This window comes from Cavia porcellus, unplaced genomic scaffold, assembly GCF_034190915.1.
Source record: "Cavia porcellus strain 051 isolate PalLab524CR breed Dunkin Hartley unplaced genomic scaffold, mCavPor4.1 scaffold_2, whole genome shotgun sequence".
In the NCBI taxonomy this organism is placed as follows: Eukaryota; Metazoa; Chordata; class Mammalia; order Rodentia; family Caviidae; genus Cavia; species Cavia porcellus.
The window spans coordinates 137,392,288-137,409,365 of NW_026947485.1; the positions used below are offsets into that span (position 1 = coordinate 137,392,288).

The window sequence follows — 17,078 nt, forward strand, 5'->3', positions numbered from 1 at the left end:
TTCTCCAGTATGAGATTGTATAGTATTTACGCTTTCTTCCAGTACTTGCATGGTTGACTTTAAAAATATTTTTAATCTTTTGAACCATTTGGAATTTTGTACATCAGATATGAAGTATGGATCAAACTTTATTTTTTCTGATAGCTGTCTATATAATATAACAAAGACATAGTTAAAAATCTTTTTATACTGTTTATTGAGCTTACTTGAGTTTTTGTTTTTACCAGTTTTTTTGTATTAATGAAATTTTTCTTTTTTGCAGTACTAGGGTGCTTTTTTTTTTTTTTTTTTTTTTGGTACTAGGGATTTAACACAGTGCCACTTAAGTTAAAGCATTTTATAACTGAGCTACATCCCTAGGTCAAGACAGAACTTTTTGTTTTTGAGACAAGATTTTGCTATCTAGTTTAGGCTGGCTTTGAACTTACAATGATCTTCCTGTCCTAATCTCCTGAGTGCTGTGATTATAGGCATATGCTACCATGTCTGGTCCAACACAGAACTTTTTTCAAAGAACCAAACTTAAGTTGGACATGGTGGTACATGCATAGAATCCCGACATTATGGAGACTGAGGCAGCAGGATCACTACAAGTTTGAACTCAGTCTGGGCAATGTAATAAATTAGCAAGACGCTTGTCTCTCTAAAAGATAGATAAATAAAAGATATTCCAAAGTCAGGTGTGGTGGTGCATGCCAGAGTCCTAGGCTGAGGCAAGAGACTCACCACAAATCCAAGGCCAGCCTGAACTACATAGTGAGTTGAAGGTCAATCTGAGCTACATAGTGATACCTTGTCTCAAAAAGCAAAACAAATACACATAAATGATACTCCAGAATTTTTGTGTGATAGTTTTTCATTTTGAAGTTTGAACTTGGAACTTAGCATAGTTCTCCTTTTGTTTTACTGTATTTGGTGTGTAACAAGGCTTACCTCATTTTGTAGGGTATCAGTTAGCAGAGCAATCAAGCCATTTGCAGAACCTGGCCGCCCTCCAGACTGGTTCTCTCAAAAAGTAAGTTACCAAGTGAAAACTTTCATAATCAGTGGGATGTGAGGTAGGTTCTTTACCAGGTTCTGCATAGTAATTACAAGGCTTTTATGAAGTAGAATAGTTGACAATGCTTTATTTCTCACTATTTGCTAATTTATGCAAAGCTTGATATTTCAAAATCCTCACTGGAGTATAATTATTAAGAGTGCATGGTTGAGGGGCTGGGGATTTAGCTCAGCGGTATAAGCGCCTGCCTTGGAAGCAGGCAGTCGTGAGTTTGATCCCTAGTACCGACAAAAAGGAAAAAGACCAAAAAAAAAAGTGCATGGTTGGTAGTTATACAGGTCTCAGTTTTGTATGATTCTACCTAAACATTTTGGACATTGAGCCTCAGTTTTCTCATTTATAAAACAGTTAAGAGTTATTTCAGGGTGGTTGTAAAGTTACTTGAGTTATTTGTATAAGTCAGCTTGCCTATTATTGGGAGAAATATTCAATGTCCACAACTTAAGGGAGGAGAGATTTAATTTGATTCATAGTTTCAGAGGGTTTAGTCCATGGTTATAAGGAAGGAGCATGGCAAAAGCCATGGTAGAAAAAAAAAAACTCAGCTTATTTTGTCAGAGAAACAGAACTAAGGACAGCACCAGAGAGGAAGAGGTCAGGAATCAGATTCCAAAGTGACACCTCCTTGACATGACATACCCAGACACAGAGAAATGCTTTACTAATCCCCTAATCAGTTTCCAAGTCAGTCCTGGCCACAATTAAGCTTGTCAGGACTTGTAAAACATTTAGCACAGTGCCATGATGCTATTACTAATAGATAGTAACTGTAAATATTGATACAGTAGTTAAGCTGACATTTCTCAAACAGACTTAAGCCAAAAGATTTCAGAATCCTGGTATTACTTTGAGCTGACTTAATTGCAAAGTAATTTGCTTTTCTAGAAATCTCATACATCTTGAAAATAACTTCCTTGTTTAATCTGTTGAAACTTTGAAAACTTACTACTTCTAGATTTGTTCATCACATTATTTTTAGTTAACTGTGGTACACAGTTAGTGGTACATTTTTGATATGCATAATGATCACATTTATTATAGGGAATTTGTACCTGTACATAATATATTTTAGTTCTTTTTTTCCCAGACCCCTCCCCTATCTTCAATCACTGTTTTATTTACGCAAGCCTTGTTTCCATTTTTTTTTCCTTCTATCCTCTTTTTTTCACCCTTCCTTTCCCCCTCCTCATCACATTGTTTTTTTTTTTTTTTTTTTTTCCTATAGCACTGTGCTTCTCAGTATTCAGAGCTCTTGGAGACCACTGAGACCCCAAAGTAAGTATAAAGCCAGGTACTTCAGTCAAACTCTTTTAGTAGGAAGTTTTTTATTCTGGATATCTTTTATTTATAATTACTTGGTGGTAAAAGTATTGAAATGGGGATGTAGCTCATTGGTAGCATTTGCTTAGAGTACATAAGGCCCTGGGTTTAATCCCCTCATCACTACCCACCACCACTACCTCCTGCCCTGTAGGAAAGTGAAAAGTAGAGTAAGTTCCTGATTTGCAAGTTCATGTGGGAGAATGTTCATAGTTGCACTCTTAACAAAGTGAGTCTTACACGCCTTTGGCACAGATATACAATGTAAATTATAAACTCAATATGTTCCATAATACTGTCCTTTTTTTGTTTTGTTTGTTTGTTTGTTTTTGTTTTGTTTTGTTTTGTACTGGGAATTGAACTCACAACCTCATGCTTGCCAGCCAGGCACTATACCACTGAGCTATATCCCCAGACCTAGCCTTGTTCTTCAGAATTGTGCCAATGATTGAACAATTTACATTATAAGAGCAATCAATGTCTGTCATCTTTTTTGCCTCGGGCTAGTCTCAATTGTTTTCACTTTTGCTTCCATAGTTATTGTATTGTGCTTCCTAGCAGGCCCCTCCACATCACCACTATTTTTCCTCTTGCTTCTGAACATCCTGGGCTCTCATGGAGCAATGTGCTACTATATACTATTATACTGTGCAGTATGCATACAGTAGCACAACTGTGACAATGTGCAGTAGACAAATGAGCTACTTCCAAGATTTGTCTGCATATACGAATATCATAATGTGAGGCCCATTTGTATTTGTGAAAGCTCGTAACTTGAATGTTCATAAGCTGGGGATTTAATGTATAGAATTTATCCGTAAGTGGCAAAAAGGCAAAGAAAGTAAGTGAGAATGGGAACAAATGTTCTCTTATTCAAATATGATTGAATTGTTTTGTTTTGTCTTCCACAGACGGAAACGAGGTGAAAAAGGAGAAGTAGTGGAAACAGTTGAAGATGTTATTGTTCGGAAACTGACTGCTGAGAGAGTTGAGGAACTAAAGAAAGTGATAAAGGAAACCCAGGAGAAATATAGGTACTAATCAAGCAGCATGTGAAATAGTTGGGAAAAACTTGGGATCTGAATTCTGGTACTGGTCTCACGGTATAGTCCACGTTGGCTTTGAACTTGCTGTGTACTCCATGCTGTTCTCAAATTCCTTATCCTCCTGCCTCAGCCTCCCAACTGCTGGGATTGCAGTCATGTGATCTTCTAACCTCAGCTACTTCAGGAGATTTGAGGCAGGAGAGTCTGACTTTGGGACCATCCTAGACAATATAGTAGCTCTCATGTCAAAAGACATGAAAAATAAGCCAGTTATATGTACCTGTTTTTCTACAGACGGTTGAAAAGAGATGCAGAACTAATTCAAGCTGGACACATGGACAGCAGACTGGATGAGCTTTGCAATGACATTGCAATGTGGGTTATATTATTCTTTCATCTTTCTTTTTAGTTCTTTCCCCCTCAGATAATCTATCTTATTTCTTCTGCTTCCCATCCCTTTAGATTTGGCACAGATTCTTAGAAGGCAAACCTGGTCTGGTGGCTGGGAGGGGACAGTGAAGCCTAGAGGCAGATGTGTTGACACATTTCCATATGAGAGCATAACAGTTCTAATTTAAAAGTGTCTCCAAAAACAAAACAAAAAAACAGTTTCTCTGTGGGCCGGGGATTTAGCTCAGCAGCATAAGTGTCTGCCTTGTAAGAGTGCAGTTGTGAGTTTGATCCCCAGTACCTAAAAAATAATAAATAAAAATAAAAGTACCTCTTTTCCCTGAGTGAAGAACTTGAAGTTAATACATACCAGCTGGCTGTTTTACTAACTAAAACTCCTGTTTGAGCCTTTCTTCTAAAATGTTTTTTTAAAAAAAATTCTTTATGAATTCTTTGTGAATTACAGGAAGGAGCTAGAGCTGGCTAACATCTAACTTTTAATTCCTTCTTTAGGAAAAAGAAATTAGAGGAAGAGGAGGCTGAAGTAAAGAGGAAGGCTACAGATGCTGCATACCAAGGTAAGGTGAACTAAATGCCTCTGTTAAACAGCTGACTATGATAATTGCAAGACTTTTGTCACAGAATTCACTAGAAAGCTTTTCTCTTGTCATTTCTCCCTGATTTGTTTGTTTTAAGAGGTATTTCCATTTCACCAGTATGTTTCAGGTTCTTTCTGCCCTTTCTATATATCTCCGTCTTAATGGTTTGTCATGTTCATGATTTCCTAATTGCTGCCCCTGAAGCAAGAAGAATGTTTTGGTCTCTTGCTGACTTGCCAGAACTGTAGGAGAGTTTAAAAAGTTTCAACAATTGAGTCTCTGGAGCAAATTGACAGTAGACAAATTAACAAGGAAAAAAAAGATACAGATTTATATGTGCGTTTACACAAGAGCCTTATGAAATGTAACTGTGGGGACTGAAAACGTAGCTCAGTGGTAAAACACTTACCTGGCATTTCTGAGAATCCTGGGTTCAGTCCCCAAGCCCACACCACATACAAAAGACTCCTATAATGTATTCTTCTTCCAGAGTAAAAACACTCCTTAATGACCAGGAAGAAACTTTCAAAAAATTATCTCTGCTTAGATTTCACTAGACCTCTAATTTACTTTTAGGATACAACAACTTAAATAATAAGACATTGAACATAATTAAGGTTTTAGAAGTCAAAGGCTATGAAAAAAAAGATTGAAAACAACTCGATCGTTGGATAAGGGGGAAAACTTCAACATTGGAAATTCTGACAGTACATGCTATGAACAAATGAGATTGTTTTATAAACAAAATCTTAAGTTGCTCAAGAATATATTAATACGTAAACTTTTTCTACTCCAAAGACTGTTACAGGATTAGAGTTTACTTAATGTGACAGTTGCTCTTAGGAAAGATTTAAAAATTATCTCCAGGAATGTTAAAGCTTTCTTATGCAAATTTATACTATTTTAGAAATGCAGCATTCTTATTTGTCCTTCATTATATAATAGTAGACTAGTGCTATATATAGTTTCATTTATTTAATCTTGGAAGATTTAAGCTTTGTTCTCTTTTATGTTCTAGCTCGTCAGGCAGTAAAAACACCTCCTCGGAGGCTACCGACTGTGATGGTTCGTTCTCCAATAGATTCTGCCTCCCCAGGAGGTGAATATCCCCTTGGGGACCTGACTCCAACCACTCTGGAAGAGGCCACCTCTGGAGTGAGTATATTTCCATCCATTGGAATTGACCAGTGAAGTATAGTAGCCTGGCAGAGCACTAAGTGATGAGGAAACTACTTTTGGCCTAGAGACAACTTTCCTTGTACTGTGATCTAAGATAAGGGTATATGCACTTAAAAGCTCTTTTGAGAGATAGGTAAATGACTGTGTTTAGGAATTATTTGCTAATTACACTAGTATATTTCCTGCTGAAATAAGGGATAATTTCCTTGTAATATTAGTAGGGGGTAAGGAGTTTATAAATGTCAAGTTGGACGAATGGTTGGGTCATGTGGGTGGAAGAAAAAATATTGCGGAGAAGTATAGCTAAAAATAGGTAGAGGGTTTCTGGGCATTTCCACTCAGAACTAATAAAATAATAAACACACTAACCCGACCAGATTAGGAGGGAACCTTCCATAGTTTGAGAAGTCAGATAAAGGTTCTCTGTTGTCTCTTAGGTAACCCCTGGGACTTTGCCGAATACCCCAGTCACCTCGTTTCCTGGGATTCCTGACACCCTTCCTCCAGGCTCTGCACCCTTAGAAGCCCCCATGACCCCAGTAACAGATGATTCACCCCAGAAAAAGATGCTTGGACAGAAAGCAACTCCACCCCCCTCCCCTCTGCTGTCAGAGCTCTTGAAGAAAGGCAGCCTCCTGCCTACCAGCCCCAGACTGGTATGGAGACTTCTGTGGGTGTTTGAGAGCTGTGGTGATTTAGTATTGGAAGGGAGTGCCTGGGACCTAAATGTGACATGGAAAAAAAAGTTCAAAAGAGGAAGAAATCTTTTAGTTAAATGTTAATAAAAGAGTAACAACAGCAGTAATAAGACAGTAAGTTGATAGTATCCTTGAATCCTAATAATCAGAACCACAATTATTTTCCTTGTCTTCCCCAGAGAACTCTTGTGAAATAAGTTCTGAACATTATAGTTTAGAATTTCCAATGTGTCTTGAGTTATTCTCTGTGGATAGTAAGTTTTAGTCTTTAAGAATTTGGTTGGCTTCTGCAGCTTTTTTGGGCAGTGGTAGTAAAGGAAAACTTGTGTGTAGCCTTCATCTCTATTCTTCCTGACAGGTCAATGAGAGTGAAATGGCTGTGGCTTCCGGCCACTTGAACAGTACAGGAGTCCTTCTGGAGGTAGGCGGGGTCCTTCCCATGATTCATGGTGGGGAGATACAGCAAACACCCAATGCTGTTGCAGCCTCCCCTGCTGCTTCAGGTAAGTCACTACTCTTCTTTTATGTACTTCAGAGATAATAAACCTGATTTCAGTGTTCGTTATTAAACAGTTGATAGTCTTAGATTTAATGCCCAACTACTTTTTCTAATTCTGTTTTGGAGCTACTTTATCTGTTAAGCAAAGTAAGTGACTGAGATTACTAATCTGTTCCATCTTTAAAATATTGATAGTTTGGCAAATAGTATTGAAGGACAGAACAAAACAGGGATTACCATAGGCTTTGGAAGCTAGAGGAAAGGGAAAAATGTTGGTCAAAGTATATACTGTTATAAGGTGATAAAAGGAATATATTTTTTAAAAATTCAGATAACTAAAAGGCAGTTTTGAGCTGGGTGTGGTGGCATGTTCCTGTGCCAGCACTTGGGAGGCTAAGATGGGAGAATCACTTCAAATTTGAGGCCAGCGTGGGCTATAAAACAAGAAGACCTTGTCTCAAGAAAGACCTTGTCTCAAAAAAGCAAATAGACAGACAAAGTGATTGACTATGGAAAAGATGCTGTTCAGAGTAGCAATCAAGTTCCTGAAGAAGCTTTTCTGGCCTCGCAAAATTGTGGAAATGTGCTAGACACACCTGAGATTGTAGAAAAGGAGAGAGATTTGAAACCAGAGATCTGTACTTGAATCTTAGGCTTTCGTAACATTGCTTTTAGGACCCTGCGTAGCTAGCTTAACATTTGGGACTCAGTTTTTCTATTTTACTAATTGTGATGTGTGTAGTTTAATGAGAATAAATAAGGTTAAAAAATGTAAAGAGAAAAAAAGCTTTGCAAAATATGTAAACATTGGATACTGATATTTGAATGATGTTGAACTCTGATGGTTCATAGCATGCTGAATCTTAAAGGAAGTGACAGGTTTAGTCATACCAGGTTTTTGTTTTGTTTTGTTTTGTTGTTCCTAGTAACTGAGGAAAAGTTATCACCCATTTTTCTTACATTTTGTGTTGTACTTTGGTTCATTTGTAAGTTGGAGGAAGATCTTAGGTAAGGTTGGAGACATTAAGGCTATGTTTTTTGGGGTTTTTTTTCCTTTTTTACGGTACTGGGGATTGAACTCAAGACCGCCTGCTTGCAAGGCAGGTGCTTATGCTGCTGAGCTAAATCCCCAGCCCCAGTAAGGCTATATTTAACACTAGAGTTGCTTTCATCTTTGAGACTACAAAATATTTTCTTGGTTGAGTCTTAAAGTGGCTGTTATCTCTTGTTCATATGCTTTCTTCTCACCTCATTTCGTGTACCTCTTTCTCTGTTAGGTGCTCCCACTCTTTCCCGGCTTTTAGAAGCTGGTCCGACACAGTTCACCACACCTCTTGCTTCCTTCACTACTGTTGCCAGTGAGCCTCCAGTTAAACTTGTGCCGCCCCCTGTAGAGTCTGTATCCCAGGCTACCATTGTCATGATGCCTGCGCTGCCAGCACCATCCTCTGCTCCGGCTGTCTCTACTCCTGAAAGTGTAGCTCCAGGTGCGTCTCTGACCTACGCCCTGAGCAGCTTGTAGAATCAAAATTTAGTTTTTGAGTTTTCAGTTAAAGAAAAATGGCCAAGAGATTAGCTCCAATTCATATGCTTCTGTTCTTTCTCTGTAGAGATGTGCTATCTTTATCCTTAGAAACAAAGATATGGGTGGCCATTTCTGTTTTGGGATAAAATGATTAAATGTACAAATACGAGCAGCTTTAAGAATGTGTTCTTTATCTTACATTCTAAATAAGACTGGGAAGAAGAAAATATGGACAGATAAGAGTTTGTAACTTTAAATGTGTGGGACTTGATACCTGTCTGCAGCTCTGGTGTGATCTCTGGGTGGTCACTTAGTACCCAGTAAGTTTCTGAAATGCTTCTTTCTTTCTGTTATTCAGTGAGTCAGCCTGATACCTGTGTTCCTATGGAAGCTGTGGGAGATCCACATACTGTGACTGTTTCCATGGATAGCAGTGAAATTTCCATGATTATTAATTCTATCAAAGAAGAGTGTTTCCGATCAGGGGTAGCAGAGACATCTGGAGGATCAAAGGCTCCCAGCATAGACGGAAAGGAAGACTTAGATCTAGCTGAGAAGATGGATATTGCTGTATCTTATACAGGTGAAGAACTGGACTTCGAGACTGTTGGAGACATCATTGCCATTATTGAAGATAAGGTAGTTATTCAGCAAAACACCAAAGGATCTCTCATAGATACTACATAGGCTTCTCTCTTCATTGCTCTTCACTAGTAAAAATCATTCAAATAGCATTTCTGCCCATATCTATAGTCTGAAAGTCCTTTGGTACTGACACACTAGTTATCTCTCCAACCATCCTTCTAGTATTGGATTGTGTCTGTTCATTGGTTGTTTCCATTACACTGAAAAGATGGAGAGAAAAACTGCAGACGCAGGACATTTCATTTGGTGCTAACAAAATTGAGGGTCTTAGGCTTTTTTCTTTGATCTCAACAGTCTGTATTATGGACAGGTAGATGATCATCCTGAAGTGTTGGATGTGGCAGCTGTGGAAGCAGCACTATCATTCTGTGAAGAGAATGATGACCCCCAATCCCTGCCTGGCCCCTGGGAGCACCCAATCCAACAGGAGCGGGATAAGCCAGTAACTCTCCCTACACCAGAGATGACAGTCAAGCAAGAGAGGTTGGACTTTGAGGAAACAGAAAACAAGGGAATCCATGAACTGGTGGACATCAGGGAGACTGGTGTTGAAATCAAGGTGGAACCTACAGAACCAGAGCCAGGCATTTCAGGGGCTGAAATAGTACCTGGAGTTGTTCCACCCACAAGTATGGAGCCACCAGAACTCAGGAGTCAAGACCTAAATGAGGAGCCTAGAAGTGCTGCAACTGGAGACATTGCTGAAGGAAATGGTTCCAGTGGGAAGATTGATGAGCTGCCACTTACATCTGTGAAGACAGAGGTAAATAAATAAGATCAGGGACTGGGGCAGATAAAAGGTTATAACCTAGTGAGTGACGGCTTAGACTTTTAATTCTTCAGTTGCATTCCTGAGTCCTGACATGTTTCATGTAACCAAACCCTATGGGTTGTGCTATATGCACTTATCTTTGTTAAGGCAGCCATTTAGAGTCACTACATGAGTTGGGATTTAGAATTTTGTCTGTAGACTTAATATTGAAGAAAAAAGTGTAAGAACTATAGCAATTTACCAATACCTTAGGATCCTTGTTCTTTTTTTGGTCTTTAGGCATCCCCTGAAAGCATGTTGTCTCCATCACATGACTCAAATCTCATTGAAGATCCTTTAGAGGCAGAGACGCAGCACAAGTTTGAAATGTCAGGTAAATAAAAGGCAGGAAATCTGTACTCGTTACGAAATTCTTTTACTTTGGCTTCTGAGGGTTTGTGGGTTGTGGGCAAGTAAAGGAGGTAGAATAGGTCAGCATGGAAAGGAGAATTGCAGGGGATTTTGGTCCATAGTATGGAAGGTTAAGGTGGAAAAATCTTCAGGTAGTCTTTCTCTCCTCTGCAGACTCATTGAAAGAAGAATCAGGGACTATTTTTGGAAGCCAGATAAAGGTATTTCAGACTTTTCTTTATTCCTCTTGCCATGTGATTAGATTTTCCTATAGCATTACTTTTTAAATTTTAGTAAAGTCACAGCTTTATTCTCTTGAGATGAGACTGGTAAGGAGTTGCATGGGGAAAAGCTTCAGTGGACAGTGTGGCATAGGAGGAGTATGATAGCAGTATGTGCCTCCTGTCTGTAAGAGTAAGGTCATGCAGACCTTTCTTTGCATATAGTGCATGAAGAAGCTTTAATACACCGAGTGATTTGGAGTGAATAGGAATACCAGAGTCAGGGAGAATATATAGGCATTCCAGATTATTCAAAGAGAATCATTCATTTTTGTTTTTAGAATTACTAAAGCAATAGTAACAGAGACAGTAATGTGATGTGAGCTTGCTCCATCAGATGAGACATGAAATAAAACTATTTTTGATAACTTTGTACCCAGGGTCAGAGTTCCTCTCAAGAGCAAGGGGAAAGAAGGAACGCCTCTTAGCTTAGTCTTAAGTAAGTAGCTTTTTTTTTTTTCTTCCTTTTAAAAAGATCCTGGGTTTTTATTCTTTGTCCAGGTTCTAAATTACTTAGTTCTATAAATAGATGATAGTATAAGTGATAGAGGGCTCAGTCAAAAAAAAAAAAAAGTGTGAGGCCATCTTCTGATCTAACCCAGAAGACAGATCATGTATAATGGTAATTTGCTGGATAGCTTTGCATACATTTGTTGACTGGAGCACACTGTGTCTAAGGATGCCGCAGGTGAAGATGAGGAGGAAGATGGAGTCAGTGAAGCAGCCAGCCTAGAAGAACCTAAGGAAGAAGATCAAGGAGAAGGCTATTTGTCAGAAATGGATAATGAACCCCCTGTGAGTGAGAGTGATGATGGCTTTAGCATACACAATGCTACACTGCAGTCGCACACACTGGCAGACTCCATCCCCAGCAGCCCTGCTTCTTCACAATTGTGAGTATCTGGTATTTTTTCGTTGAGGTCATGATAATGAAGATGAAAAGCAAGAGAGCATTTACTTTCTCATCTTTCCATTCTTAGTCTGAGCAAATATTTCTAAAGAAGTAATTAGGACTGTGTGAATGCTTGCATGTGGTTGTTTTTGAGGCAGGGTATCTTGGCTATGTAACCCAGGCTGGCCTTGAACTTTGTGTAACTCTTTCCTCAGCCTCCCAAGTGCTGGGATTATAGGTGTGTGTCATCATTCATTTCTAGGACTTTCAAAAACTTGCATCTAGTAGAATTCCTATGTTTCTGTTTCAGCTCTGTCTGTAGTGAAGATCAAGAAGCTATTCAGGCCCAGAAAATCTGGAAGAAAGCCATCATGCTTGTATGGAGGGCTGCAGCTAATCATAGGTGAGTGGGCCTTACCAATCAGTAGGTTCTTTTTTGGTGATGGGGGGGAGGGGTGGAGTGGGGACTAGGAATCAAACTCAGGACCTTGTGCCTGCCAGGCAGGTGCTACACCACAGAGCTAAATTCCTGGCCTCAGTATGGTTTTTGGGTTTTGTTTGTTTGGTTTGTTTGGTTTTGGTTTTTTTGTTTGTTTGTTGTCTTTTTGAGACGGTCTCGCTATGCAGTTCAGGCTGGCCTTGAGCTCACTTTGTAGCCCAGGCTGGTCTCAAACTTGCAACAATCCTCCTGCCTCAGCCTCCCAAGTGCTGGGATTACAGGCTTGAGCCACCGTGCCCAGCTGTCAGTATGTTTTTTAAATTAAATTTTATTTTATTTTGCTTTTGGACAGATACGCCAATGTCTTTCTGCAGCCTGTTACAGATGATATAGCACCTGGTTACCACAGCATTGTGCAGAGGTAAGCCATGTTCCATCCAGCATGTAGTGAATTTTGGCTTTAGATGTAAGTTTAAGGTAAACATTTTTTACGTAAGAGTAACAATGTACTAAACTGACCGGTCCAGTATTTGGGTTACCAGTAGTGTAAAAGAATATGCCCCTTTGTTTCCTTTCTTGATGCTTATTATCTTATACTAGACTTATTGCTTTTTGGGTTTAATGAATGTTTTGGTGTGAGGAGTTGGCACTTTGAATCATGGCAGCAGAAAACTGAAGGCATATACAAGATGAATGTAGTGACATTGTACTTAGAAATCCAGGTTGAGTCTTTGTTTCTATTGTCGTTTACCCCCCTTTTTTTTTAGGCCTATGGATTTGTCAACTATTAAAAAAAACATTGAAAATGGACTGATCCGCAGCACTGCTGAATTTCAGCGTGACATTATGCTGATGTTTCAGAATGCTGTAATGTATAATAGCTCTGACCATGATGTCTATCACATGGCAGTAGAGATGCAGCGAGACGTCTTGGAACAAATACAGGTACTTTGGGGATCCTTTGTTTTGACAGAGAGGGGTGCTATGGCTTTTACTTGGAATAACAGTAGCCTAATATTCTGTTTTGGCTTACTTTATGTTGATTTTCCTCTAGTCTTTGTGAGGAAGTTATGATAGAGTCAGTCTTAGGCAAATTACTTCTATTTTCTGAAGGATTGATTGTGTGTGTTTAGGAATTAAACTTAGAGCCTTCACACTGAGCTATATTCCCAGCCCTTTTTTTAATTTTTATTTTTTTATTGAAACAGATTCTCACTGAGTTGCCCAGGCTGGACTTAAGCTTGCAATTCTACCTCAGCTTCCGAGTGTGCTGGGATTATAGGCATGTGCCATCACACTGACTCTTTTTTTTCAATTTTTGTAGTGTAGGGATCAAATACAATACCTCAAGGATATTAGGAAAGTACTGTACCACTGAGCTATATCCCTATCTTGAAGTTTTTAAGTAAATTTTTTTAAAAATGAATTTTAAAAATTCATTTTAATTGTGCAAAGTATCTGGTAAGTGTACTCAACAAAAAGAATTCCTTCTCTGTCCCTTTTCTTGACCAGATAATTACTTTTGTCCTGAAGTTGTATTATCAGTCACCATTTGAAATACTGAACCTTAAGGCAATAATGTGTCTTTGCAGAGTGTGTCAAATTACTTTAGTTGAGGAATAGCCTTTGGTCAGTTAGACTAATCTTCTTTTTCTTATTCTTAGAGGGCAGAAATTTTTGTTCTTGTAAGGAATTTATAGAACTATTTGCCATTTTCAGATTTATTTTCTATTTGGAGGGGGTAGATAGGTCCCCAGTGCTGGGATTACAGGTGTATACCATAATTTCTGGCTCTTTAGGATTCTTTTGGATGCCTATTAAACTAAAATTAAAACAATATACTAAATTAACAATAAGCCAAAAAGTATTTAAAAATAAAAAGTTTTTTGTTGTTCTTGTTGTTTTGAGACAGGGTCTCGCTCTGCAGTTCAGGCCGGCCTTGAGCTCACTTTATAGCCCAGGCTGGTCTTGAATTCACAGCGATCCTCCTGCCTCAGCCTCCTGATTGCTGAGACTACAGGTGTAAGCCACCACACCCGACAATAAATAAAAAGTATTTAAGGACTAGGGCTATAGCTCCTAACTTGCTTACCTAACATGCCCCAATCCCTCAACACCACTACTGCCATCAAAAAAAAAAGGTACTGGAGTAGAATACCTGAAGTTCTGGGTTCAATCCCTAGCACCACTAAAAAGCAGGTATTTAAGTGAAGGGCACATACAAAATCCTATTTATGGCTAGGTGGTGATATACCTCTATAATCCCAGCACTCAGGAGGCTGAGGAAAGAGAACCACTATGAGTTTGAGACAAGCCTAGACTACATAGTGAGACCCTGTCTCAGAAAAACAAAAACAAAAACCCCATATTTACACAGCTTGAGGTTCTTCCTTATTAGGTCAGGTCTCTATGGCCAATCCTGTTTCTTCTCCTTACAGCAATTCTTGGCCACACAGTTGATCATGCAAACATCTGAGTCTGGAATTAGTGCTAAAAGTCTCCGAGGGAGAGATTCTACCCGAAAACAGGATGCTTCTGAGAAGGTAAGGAGACCCACAAAGAGTCTGTTTGCTAGTGTTGCCGTGTTAGAAGTCTAAAGCACATAAGAACTTTATGTTACCTCTTTGCACTGCCAACCTTGTACTAGATAGGTTAGATAGGTACTTAGATGGGTTACAGATACTTAGATATTAGAATGGAAGTCATTTGCTCCCATGCAATCATTAAAGAAACCTGCTAAGCCTGAGAGACCTGGTTACCTGAGAGGAATTTTTAGTGATGTGAGAGAATTATTTATTCCTTTGGGAGCATGCCCTCAAGTGTGGGGGAAATGACCCAGCTTGGTCGAGTTGAGCTGTGTCAGTTCCCATTCCAGTGTCATAGTGTCTAGATTGCTTTTGAATCTCTCTCCTCTTGTTCTTGAGTTTTAAAATTTTGTCAGTGTGTATGGTGCTTGTGTCTCTGTCCTGAGGTTTGGGGTGCTTGTGGCTGAGAGTTTCTGTGGAACCTGATCAGTGTTTGTTTGTCCTCTAACAGGATAGTGTCCCCATGGGCTCTCCTGCCTTCCTTCTCTCTCTCTTTGTAAGTATTGAAAAGCTGCAAGGGGTGGTATCACCACAAAGATTCTCAGCTCCTGCTGGGGGTGGGTGGCAGGGGGAAATCCAACATGCAGACTGTGGCAATGTCTTAAACTTCTGTTTACTCAGGTCATTGAATAAGAAACTGTCTTTTCTTCTGCATTTCTGTCTGTTTTGCATGTGTGTGTGTGTGTATGTATGTGTGGGGCATTCTGGGAAAGTAACTATTTATGAGATGATTAGGCTAAAAGGAAGTATTTCTAGGGTAGAGGGATAAAAAAAAATCTGCTCTTCATTTCTTGACTCTACCATTGGCTAATAACTCTTACCATTGGCTAACTTTCCTTAAAAATATGAGATTGCTCAGAGGTGCTATTGCTACCTAACTTTGATGGTGTTCCTCATACTGTCAAATACATAGCACATAATTTTTCTCTTTTTTCCTTGTAAGTTGCAAGTCTTAATGCCAGATAACACTCAGTAAAATTTAAGCTAATGATCTCAGTAACATTGACTATTGCATACAGTAGTGACTGATGAAATTATAGATAAGCTTACTTCAGCTACTCTAAAGACTTAACGCTTTCCCTCCATGAATTAAATGATTCTGTGTTGTTCATTATAGAGTAGTGAGGCATAATATAATAAGAGGTGCATCAGGCAAAATACTGTATGGTCTTAAGGTCATCAGATAATTTGGGGGTCCCTTGTTTTCTTCATCTGTGTGATCGGACTAATATATTGAAGTACCTGTCCAGCCTACCTCACAGGGATGTTGTGAGGATGAAATGAAAGTATGAGTATGGAACTGACTTGAAAAAAATTAAAAGTGTTATCCAAATGCAAGGTGGTATTTTTATTCTTACTGTTGCCTCATAGACACCTTACATTCATGAACTCTAAAAATTTTAGAATCCTAGTATGTTAAGAATGTAAAAATGGGTAATGTATCTCAGTGGTAGAGCACTTGGTAAGCATGTGCTGAGACCCTGGGTTTGATCCCCTATACCAGAAAAAAAAAAATTCTGTAAAAATGGTCTAGCCCAGCAAAAGTGTTCACTAGTTCATCTTGTTCATACAGGCCTCTCAGCCTGTACAACAGACAGAACACTATGATCTCCGTTCTTATTGGCCTGCAACAGTGACTCTGGATCCCCAACAATTGGCTGGCTATTACAAGGCTGGTTAATAGGATCTTTTATCTATTGAAGACAGCAAAGTATTGCACAAGAGGAAGGAGCTGGGCTGCAGGGAGAGAGCAGCAGATGGAAAGAAGCCTGATTGTCCTGATCTCATGGAAAACAACTGTCAGGAGGTGCTAGGGAACTAGTGCCAGGGTCAGTCTGCAGGAAAGGCCTTTCTTATAGGGATCAACAGCTGGACAGGTATGTTAGCCAAGAATCACTATCCTTGCCCTTTCTGACTCTTCTAACCTTTCATTTATTCTTTCTGTTCCTTTGCATATGATTTGGGCCTGGGTGGGATGACTAATACATAGTCATTCTGTGGGACCCTACGTGAATTCCAAGGATCTTTGTGATGGGCATGAGCAAGATACTCTGTCCTGTATTTCCCTTCACAAACTACCAGGTGTTTCTATAGGTACTCTGTGGGAAGACGGAAATATGCCCCCTTGACCCTCAAGTTTTTGGCCAATTTTTTTCTTCTTCCCCCAAGAGATGAAACCCCAAAATTCCTGTTGAATCTTGTGTTTTTCTCCTGACTCATTCTTACTGCTTTCTTTTTTCTGCTATCACCTAGGATGGGGGAACCAGGGGACGTCGCTGTGCCATTGAAGCAGACATGAAGATGAAAAAGTGAAGCTTTAGAATATCATCGCTGAGCCAAACCTGAAACAGAAGTAAACAAGATAGAGCTTGGGCTTGTGGGCCCAATTCTGGAAGTGGAAGTTAAACAAGGAGATGCCTGGGCCACACAACATGAGCTGAGGAAATCTCAGTTAGAAAAACGGTTGCCTGTTTTAGGGCAAAAATCATGGGCTATGTTAATGCCCCAAATGTGTAGCTAGCAGATTGTAGCTAGTTTGTACTGTCTTGTGAAGTATACAGACTTTAAAAAAAAAAAAAAGCCTGTGAAGTGTGTATGTATAAAATAAACTGAAAGAAAACCCTAGCCCTTGCTATGTCCTTTGTGTTTGTGCGTACACATACATGAATTTGGAACTTGTGGCTTCTGCATGGTAACTAATGTGAGAGTAAGATTGTTTAGAGGGGAAAGGTGATCTTACGAGCTGCCTGCTATAGCT

General features: G+C 39.3%; 1 protein-coding gene across 3 annotated transcripts in view; it reads left to right on the forward strand.

Moving 5' to 3' along the window:
• The window catches only part of Brd8 (bromodomain containing 8), a 32,147-nt gene extending 15,202 nt beyond the window's left edge, over positions 1-16,945 (forward strand). Inside the window, exons 3-22 of one of the 3 annotated variants that reach the window (XM_063245431.1) lie at positions 946-1,015; positions 2,286-2,335; positions 3,292-3,414; positions 3,721-3,801; positions 4,330-4,394; positions 5,434-5,570; positions 6,032-6,250; positions 6,651-6,795; positions 8,069-8,278; positions 8,675-8,955; positions 9,272-9,724; positions 10,013-10,106; positions 10,298-10,344; positions 11,083-11,297; positions 11,607-11,699; positions 12,088-12,156; positions 12,503-12,680; positions 14,174-14,278; positions 14,772-14,816; positions 16,574-16,945. In XM_063245431.1, the coding sequence (XP_063101501.1) occupies positions 946-1,015; positions 2,286-2,335; positions 3,292-3,414; positions 3,721-3,801; positions 4,330-4,394; positions 5,434-5,570; positions 6,032-6,250; positions 6,651-6,795; positions 8,069-8,278; positions 8,675-8,955; positions 9,272-9,724; positions 10,013-10,106; positions 10,298-10,344; positions 11,083-11,297; positions 11,607-11,699; positions 12,088-12,156; positions 12,503-12,680; positions 14,174-14,278; positions 14,772-14,816; positions 16,574-16,633 (2,740 nt within the window). In that variant the 3' untranslated portion in view covers positions 16,634-16,945. The remainder of the gene's footprint in view (positions 1-945; positions 1,016-2,285; positions 2,336-3,291; positions 3,415-3,720; positions 3,802-4,329; positions 4,395-5,433; positions 5,571-6,031; positions 6,251-6,650; positions 6,796-8,068; positions 8,279-8,674; positions 8,956-9,271; positions 9,725-10,012; positions 10,107-10,297; positions 10,345-11,082; positions 11,298-11,606; positions 11,700-12,087; positions 12,157-12,502; positions 12,681-14,173; positions 14,279-14,771; positions 14,817-16,573) is intronic. The other 2 variants (XM_063245432.1, XM_063245433.1) reach the window with 2 other exon arrangements.
• The last annotated feature ends 133 nt before the right edge of the window (positions 16,946-17,078 follow it).